The sequence below is a fragment of the Culex quinquefasciatus genome, chromosome 2 (genome assembly GCF_015732765.1).
Source record: "Culex quinquefasciatus strain JHB chromosome 2, VPISU_Cqui_1.0_pri_paternal, whole genome shotgun sequence".
Classification (NCBI taxonomy): Eukaryota; Metazoa; Arthropoda; class Insecta; order Diptera; family Culicidae; genus Culex; species Culex quinquefasciatus.
The window spans coordinates 218,956,696-218,966,113 of record NC_051862.1 but is presented as its reverse complement, the minus strand read 5'-3'; the positions used below and the strand labels follow the sequence as shown (position 1 = coordinate 218,966,113).

General features: G+C 43.5%; 1 protein-coding gene across 1 annotated transcript; it reads right to left on the bottom strand.

Annotated features, from left to right (window-relative positions):
* Positions 1-5,272: 5,272 nt before the first annotated feature.
* LOC6032121 (ABC transporter H family member 2) lies at positions 5,273-8,360 on the bottom strand. The gene has a single exon (XM_038257084.1). The coding sequence runs from the start codon at positions 6,836-6,838 to the stop codon at positions 5,447-5,449; it is 1,392 nt and encodes a 463-aa protein (XP_038113012.1). The 5' UTR covers positions 6,839-8,360; the 3' UTR covers positions 5,273-5,446.
* Between the last annotated feature and the right edge of the window lie 1,058 nt (positions 8,361-9,418).

Genomic DNA, 9,418 nt, shown 5'->3' with positions numbered 1-9,418 from the left:
TAATAAACTACTTTTCCTTTACTTAGAAGTCGAATCTAGAAGGGAAACGATAACCTGCAATGTTGGTCCGCACCGGGTTCTGAACTCCCTTTTCGAGGCGGAAGCGTTGCCCATGGCTCGGTCTTAACAAAGAAATTAACTAGACAACAAAAAACAATTTCAAATTACAAACCTAAATATTAAATAAACTTATTTTTGAATTTACTCATTAATGGCCTGGATACCCTATTTTGTGCAACCAGTTTATGGAGCGTTCACCCTATATGGACTGTCAAAAGCGAGGTTCACTTTTTGACAAGGTTGCCACCAGTCTGCTACAGACGGAAGATCCGAAGAGTATGACAGAAGTTCCAATGATAACGGCAGAAGGTTCGAAAAGAATGACGGAAGTTCTGAAGAGAATGTGGAAAGATCCGAAGAGTATGACGGAAGATCCGAAGAGTATGACGGAAGTTCTGATGATAATGACAGAATGTCCGATGAGAATGACGGATGATCTGAAGAGTATGACAGAATTTCCGATTGACGGAAGATTCAGCAAGTTTGCATCATCATAAATTGATCAAACAGCTACCAATCACTTTCATGATTCAATAACAACATTGCAAGTCAGACCTCTCCGTTTTGGGTGTACTCTTCGGGTTGTATTTTTGGCTGGCTGTGATGTTGATTGTAGATTGGCCCACCTCTCACTCTGCCTCTAAAGTCAGCTGGGATGAGGATTGGATGCTGGCTGGCTGCCGGGCTGCCTTTTTCCACGTTCGGGGACCCAAATAGTAATTGGTCTCCAGAGTGATTTACAACGTTTTTCTACGAACGAAGCCGGGTCCGCAGCATGTCATCTCGAATTTTGTCTGCCACCAGTGTGATGTACTTTTGGGGATTAGAGAGGAATGTTGGGAGTTTGGGGAGGCACATTGCCATTAATTCGAGGTTTCTGTACTTGCTTTTAACAGTTTTTTTTTGTCTGTGTGTAGGTACTCCTCACTGTTGATCATTCGTTGGAAGAGGGAGTCCGTCACAACACAACAAACGGGCATTCCCGAACCCGGAGCAGGTCCCATCAGTCACACAGCGTGATTGGTGCGGAGGTCCTCTCCAAAAACTGAACATCACCGGCCCCATACTCGTCGTCAATTTCGGTATTATTATTTTTAATGATTTTGGTGTTGTTTTTTTCCTCTCGGATTGCTTGCTTGCTGGTTGGTTAATTAGTATATGGAAATTTCTCATGCCAGGCACAGAGAGGGAGCCTCCCCGGAGGTTTAACGGGCCCCACACTCGTCGATTATTGTGTGGTAGTTTTGCCTCAACCGGTCTCGCGCCAAGAAGAAGTAATTAAAATACATCAGTGCCACGTCACGCAGTGCGTTAATTTTTATTAAATTATTAAATGCCAATTAACGGGGAGGATTTTTATCGGGAGTGTAGTTTATGGGGGTTTTTCCACTTGGAGAATTATGGGTATGTTGAACAGGGGGTGCATAGTGATGACCATTGTTAAGGACCTAGCAAATTGGTCTCCTTGTTCGCGCAGCGGGAATCTCCGCGAAATTAATGGTGGCGTGAAATGTGGTTGTTCCAGGGAGGGTGTTGAGGGCACTTAAAACAAATGGAATAAATTACAGACTTTTTGTTTGAATTGCTTGTCAAAAAAGTCATTTTGATACTCGAACAACTGCTTTAAAATGACAAAATGAATGAATTACACAAACCTATCATGATTAGTCCTATTTTTTAACTTATTAAATTTTCCAGACACAACAGAAGTGTGACTGTGAAAATTAATCTTGAAATTTGTGTATTTTTGCCTTGGCTTATTATGTTTCAATAAATAGCTGCCAGTTGAAGATCAAAACCTTTGTCAACAAGCTTAACATTGGAAAAATCAATTATTTAAAAGAATATTTGTAATATAATACAAATATTTCCATATTTATTCAACAAAAATTGATAAATTTTATAATGTTTAATAAATTTCCCATAAATATTGAAAAAAGAAATAGGCAAATTCAAATTTGGTTTCAATTTTTTCCATCCGTCTCACCTTTTCGCGCTGCAAAATGTTCCCAAAAAAGGCCGCGCAAAAATAACTTAAACATTGAATTAAAAAAAAAAGCCTTGAAAAATCAATTGTAAGTTATTCAAAATACTTTGTTTAACATTTGATTTTGCAGTTTTAATCAAATAGAGAACTTTTCGTGTTTTTGCTTGTATTTAATTTCATAACCAGAAATCGAAAATAGACAAATTATGAAAAATAATATTTTTATTTTATTCCCCCCCCCTCCCAGCCTTCTCGCCGAAAGCCAGATACTTTATGTAAAATTTGTACTAATGTTTAAATTTAGAAAACTTATAAGACATCGAGAAAAAAACGACTTTTATGGCTGGTCTGTACCCGAATATTTAAAATCCCCTAAAGTGACACTTTTCATTAAATATGTTTAGAAAAAATCTCGCTAACTTTTTCAAAAGGTCCTATGAACATAAGAAACCCATGGCGCATTGGTGGTTTTGAAAAAGTTATCGAGAAATATGAAATGCATCCTTAGAATTAAGCTAACATCCAGCTAGTTTTTATCAGGTTTAGTATAAATTTGTAAAAATAATCATTGAGACAAAATCTCCAAATAAAATTTGAAATGGCGTGAACTATAAACATAACTTTTTTAAGCAAGAGTTCAGTTAACAGTTAATTGTTTGTTGAAAAAATGAAAATTAGTTATTACTTATTCATTGCCTTTGCATAATATTTTTGCAATTAAAAATTTTGAGTGAAAAATTAATCCAAGCAAAGAATAAAAATTGGCTCAAAAATATTTACGGTAAAAACATAGTGTTTACATATTTTTTAAAACACTAAAAAAATAATCAATATTTTTCACAAATCTGTATATTTAATGTAATGAAAAATCATCATTTTTTAATATTTTTGACCACCTAAAAATTTAAAATATTTGTCCCGTCGCAGGAAACCATTTGATGATTTTTTTAATTATCTCGTGACAGGGTTGCCAGATCTTAAAAAAAATCACTGACGTAAAGTGCAGTTTAATTCACAGACATGAAGGGGATTCTGAAATAAGTATTCATCAAAATTTCTCAAATTTTACAAAAGTCTTGATTTTTTAGGACAGTGTTGCCATTCTATAAAATCAAATAAAAGCGATAAGGATATTTATTATTAGTATATGTAGCAAGGTGCAAAAGAAGAAATTATCAGCACCATTCGTACATTCCAACGAGGTTCGCCGAGTTGGATAAATACGACAAGTGCCGAAAAAAAAAGTTTTGCAACGAGTTCACAGATAAAAGGTTGTGCCATACGTTGAAAAGTTTTAGCGAATGAAGGACAAATTTCAATCCTCAGACTATTGTACACAAACTAAATTTTGGAACGTCATTTTAGCAAAACAAATAACTGAAATTCGACAATGCAACAAAATCATTGTTGAAAAATTGGTAAACAGTTAATCTGTCAAACTGTAATATCACTTTATTCCAACTGTTTTAATGCTGCCGAGTGAAAATCAACTTTCAATTTTATAGTGATCTTGAGTGACTAAGCTTACAAGAATAAAAATAAACAAATTCCTCGATGATAATCAGAGATCAGATGTTAAGGTTCAAACCAGAAAATATCATAAAAATCAAATCATTGGTATGGAAATTCCTCTTTTTTCTCGAGCTTGGGAGTTTTGGTGATAATCTTCAGCAAATGATCCGTCAAACTAACAAAAGAATGTTACTGAATTTTCAGCAAAATTTACTGATTTTTCTTTTACTGAGATTTCATTCAATCATCAGTCAAAGTTACTAATAATAATAAACTGAAAATTCAGTCAAAGTTCTTATTTGTTTCCTGAAATTTCAGCAACAAAAAGTTTGATGTGCAGTTTCTGATCCTGAGACAATATATATGTGTGAATGAGGATCTAAGAGACTTAAAACAAAAAAAAACAAAAGATTGTAAAGTGCTTTCTCCGTTGGGAGGGTAACTTTTGTGATTCCAAAAGTTTCAAGATTTGAAAAATTGAAAAATTACTCGCTTGATTTTTACGTTGGCGCAAATCATACAAACTGAGTACAACATTACACTAATGAAATAGGCCATTTTTCGGATTTTTATTTAGGTGGATCCGAATTGGAAAAAATGAAATAAAAAAATAAACAACTGAAAATGCATCTTGGTGACCTGAAAATTCAAGTGTAATTTGGAAAGTGGTGATCCCAGTTCTTTTTTTAAGTTTTTTGAAATCTCCTGCGACTGACCAACACTGACCTGATACCAAAAACAGGTCATTCAATTTAAAATTCTCTTTTCACTTTTTGCAGCTGTAACTATGGTTGGCATGAACCAATAGAACTGCATTCAAAATTCTTCACTCAAAATTCCCTTTGCAGCCTGGAAAAATTGCTCTCCGCTCCAAACAACATCCTTCCGAAACGCATAAAAAAATCAGACACACACGTGCCTCTTATCAGACAGCCCCTCTTCGTTGTAACCTGAACGGAACAACCCCATCACCTGACAAGGGAATTTTTTACCAGCCCAACCCCGTAGGTTCAGCCACTCCAAATCGTAGCACACGATAACAATCAGAGCAGCTTCCCCGGCGAAGCCGGCCCCAACTCCACGACAACAACAGCAAACATCAGCGCCGTCTCTTCTCTTTTGCTGAATGCACCCGAATGGTCCGATAGCTGCTGGGCAGTCTACAACACACAAAACCAGAGTCCTGTCCGGGCAGCGCCAGACAACGACGGACTAACCCGGACACAAAACATTCTTGTGGGGCGTGCGCCCCCCCCCCCCTCAGTCGAAAACAAAGGAAATGCAGCTATCCGAAAAATTTGAAATCTGCCCCCCCCCCTTTTCCCGAAGCACTTTTGAGCGTAGTAGGCGGCGACGTCGTCGTCGTAACTTGCAATGCTAATTGCAAATTTTGCAATCAAAAAGGCGGTAGGAACCCACTTTCCGGCTTTCGTGAAATGTTCGTAATGATGAAAAGTTTTGTGTTTGATGTCTCGGCCTTCACGACTCTTCGTTTTCGCGGTCAAATCTCTCAGTCTTCGGTTTACCTCTAATAAAAATGTTGCTGTGTGATCCTTTTTCCTTCGTTTTTTTTTCAAACTGTTGTGTGTGTTGCTGCTTTAAATTAATATCACTCACTACTACACACTATAAGGACTATTTAGATATTTTTTTTTGCTTGCAGTTTTACTTGAGTGTGACGAACAAGGATACAGCTGCGTGTGTGTGTTTTTGTTTTTCTCTGTGTGTGACTCTGTCTTGTTTTACAAGTATCGTTGATCATGAAATTCACCACCCCGAACAAGCCTAAAATCTGATCCAGTAGTCGATCTCGTATTACAAATGTGTGTTTTGTGGTTTTGTGTTAGTGTGTAATGATTAGCATCGCGTTAGGAATCGGCTTACGTGCTATCTCGTCAATGGCAATGCATTTGGCAACCCGGCTGGGACTACGCTGCGCCTACTGCTCCAACTACTCCAACTGCTACTGCTGCTACTGTGCACTACGAGGAGGAGCTGCGTGGCACAGACCAATAGCGCGACTAATCCTAGCATGCCGCGCGTTCGCGTCGCCGCGGCATTGTTATAGGTGAGCTCCTCGTTCTTGACGACCTCGTTCGGGTGTTTGTCGTATTCGTTCGTCTTCTTCGTCGGCTTATTGTTCTGATGTGCATTGGACGGTGGATTGTTAATATTATAATTATTACTATTACTATGAGCACCAGAGCCGCTTCCGCTGCCGCCGTAGTTGTTGTTGTAGTTGTTGACCGCCGTCCGCGGTGGGGACGGCGTGTAGTGATGCTGGTGCCGTCCGTTGCCGTTGATGGCGGGCGTCGACGGGACGGGCCTCTGCTGGCCGCCGTTCCACACCGGCCAGTTGACCGTGCTCTGCACGATGTTGCCCTGGCTGCTGTTGACCGTCGAGGACGGCAGCAACCGGGTGGACGGATCGACGCTGGTGCCGTCCAGCGAGCCACCGCTGGCGTTGGTGTTGATCGAGACACCTCTGCTGCCGCTGGCGGCGTTCTGGCCGTCACCGCCACCGGCGGACGGTCCGTCGATTGCCGTCGACGACGGAATACTATTGACACTAGACGTCACGTTTGGATGTGGGTGCTGGTCGTCGTTGCAGCACACCTTGAAGACTACCTTCATGTTGTTGGTGGAACATCGCCCACCTATCCTCCGGTGGAGGTCGTCCTTGGACGAGGTTGAGATAAAATAGTAATCATTCCCTGGTAGGAACTCTAGACCACCGGGTTGCGGTGTGAATGGCCGGAATGTGATAGTGAAGAACATCAGCTTGTTCGGCTTGTCGCAGATCGCGATGATCCGCGGATCGTGGTTCGTGATCCGGCACGTCTCGTACTCCACCTTGGACACATTGTAGATGATGTACTTCTCCGTCTCGTTGTCGAACGTGCCCGGCTCGTACACCGGACAGATGATATGCACCTGGTCGTACTCGAACGCCGAGTTGCCCTTGTTCACGTCGATGATGTGGTCCGTGTTGTCGATCCGGAATATGCTGTTCGTCGTGTTCCAGTGCATGTAGAACGTTTTGGCACAGTGCAGCACGGTGGACATCATCAACAGCTGGAGGCACACGATCAGCCCCAGCGTCAGGAACGAACACGTCCGGATGCTCGGCAGCAGCTTTAGCCGGGTGTTTAGCAGCCGGTATTTTCGCCGCTTTGTCGTTATACTGTTGGTGGCAGTCTGTCGTTGGTGGTGCTGGTGGTGACGATTCACCTCCGTGACGTCACCCCTGCTGCTCTTCTTTCGGCTGTATTTATTCATCTTTTTTGCATGGTACTCCTTCGGCTCCAAGAAATCCCCGAAAAAAACAACCTACTGTCTTTCGGCTTAAGTATAAAATATTGCCTTGGCCGCCGCTTCTCCGTCCGTCCCCCTCGAAACACACACAATTGTTTGAATCTTTATTTTATTTAAATTATCGTCGAACCACTATAACGTATCACTTCTGCCCCATCTTTGCTCCACGACTCGTCGTCCAACTTTCGTCGGGACCGCGGCTGTCGAACTCATTCAAGTCGTCGCCGTGTCGTTTCTCCAGATCCAGAAAGGCAGACCACAAAAAAGTTAAAAAGTAGCACCATTAGCCACCACACATTGTCTGCGATCCCTCTTTTCAGCTCGTCGTTTCTTTGCTTCTTCAGCTCGCCGTCGTCGGACACACTATTCTTGAACGCTCAGCTCGTCTTCATGATTAATGAAATAATCCTCTTTCTTGCGCGAGTCGCCGACTCGCGGTAATTCCTTCGTGTAATCTCTGTCGCGCCGGGAAAATCACACACTCATTTCCCCCATCCACCTTCAAACCCCGTCCCGAAGTTCTTCCTTCTTCGCCGCAATTATCGAACTATTTCGGAAAACCCACCCTGCGCTGCCGCTGTCAAAACTCGCTCGCACTTTCTCTCTTCGGACTTCTTCTTCCTCTTCAGCGAGTGTAACAACAACAACACCAGCCGCGAAAATTGATTCGGGACGATTTTTCACCGAATTTGTTTGCACAACACGCGACGACTTGCTTCGCCGAAATATTCTTCATCTAATTCCTTCGGCCGTTTTCATAAATCATTTGTCGTGCTCGTAGCAGGCTGCTGCGCTTTCCCCCGAAACGCACACACTCACACACAGACAGACACTTCAAGTGGCACTCTTTGATTTTCAAACTGCTGCTGCTGCTTTTTTTCGACCGAAAATTCTCCATTCATTGACACACTGCTGACTGTCGGCGACCCATCGGAGCAGGCCTAGACTCGTCTAGCAAAGGGCCCACGGAGGGAAAAAAATCACACACACTTATTCTGTTGGGCCCCGAAAACCCCGACCTCCGTGTGTACACGGAGAGAAAACGGGAAGCGAAAACAGAGTAGAAAAAAGCCACTTTCGGAGGAGGAAAGAGTGCGCGCTCGTGTGAGCGCGAGCGAGAGAACCGACTGGTTGGCTTCTCTTCTGCTGCTGTTCAACACTGCTTCTTCTTGATGTTGTGGGTTTCCTCCGAAATTTTAAGGAAGAAAACTTGAAATTCTTGCGGTCTCTGGGTGCACGCACCCGCGAATCTTCCGGATGTTCCGAGGTCCAGCGCACGCTGGTCACAGGTTTTCCCCACAAACAAAAATCCTCGCGTTCGCGACCGTCACTATTCCGTCACTGCGTGCGTTCGTGCGATATCTTCCTGAAGACATACACACTCGGTGTGTGTACCCGTCCGTCAGTCAGGAAGAGGAGGTGTTGAAGAAAAAAATATCCGTCGATGACCGAGCGCGGACGAGACCACTTTCAATTCATTTCGGGACACAATACAAACGCATACTGAACCCGACCAGCACTCCGTCACGGCCATCAAGCCAGACTTGGCCGCTGAAGTCGACGGCGAGATCGCAGTGAGCGGTGAGAAGCAGAGAGCGAGAGAGAGAGCGCTCGCGCAACACACGCACACTAGCGCGCAACCGAAGAATGTGAGATGCGAGCGAGAGAATAATTGAATTTCTTCCGTTCGAATTTGGCTACTTGCAGGCGCTGGACGTCGCAGTAACCCGTCCAGAATCGATCGTTTGACAGAAAAGACGCTTAAATTTGCCCAAATTCCAACTTTAGCCCGACATTTCTCAGAAAAATTCCCAATTCAAGCTTACGTCAACACGCACCCCCCATCGTTACCCTGCCTCGTCGTAGTCAAGATCCCTATCGGGCAGACCCCTCTATTTGTATTGGTGCCATCGATCACCTTGCACAAGAAAGAGCGCGAGCGCTAGCGCTCGCCCTCTCGGAAAAACTTTTGTGTAGGAGCTACCAACCGGTTTTGCAGCCATTGTCTGTGCTGTAGCATCCACATATTTTTGTTGTTTCTCCACTCTCCCTCTCTCTTTTATCGCGCGCGCAACAACAAACCCACACATCGATACAAAGAGAGAGAGAGAGCGGAAAACTTTGCGCTCTCGCGAGCGCGTTTTCCCTTCTCTCGTTTCGATCGTAGTGTGCGTGACATCCGCGTTGGTAGCCGCCAGACGGTGCATGCACAGTGCAGTGGCGATGTTTTTCCTTGGCTTGCGATGACTTGGTTTTTGGTAGCGACTCGTCGCAGCAGGCGACGAGCCTGCCGTGCGAGAGCATGAATCATGCAATCGTGACGTCACGCGCGCGCTCCTTCTCCCTCTCTTTTCTCTCTCACTTCGTGATTCGTACGTGCATCGTGTGTGTTGTTGAGCCTTGTTTTTTTTCGAGTGGTGTTCCTTCATGGCTTGCCCGTGGATGCTGTGACGGCGACGACGACGACAAGTTGAGATTTGTTACGAATTTTTCGGCAGCCACCTTCGGGGCAATTTGTTTGGCTTTTGTGCCACGGAGAGAAGT

Coding starts and splice junctions, on each gene's coding strand:
- LOC6032121 (XM_038257084.1), bottom strand. CDS start 6,838: ATGAATAAATACAGCCGAAAGAAGAGCAGCAGGGGTGACGTCACGGAG.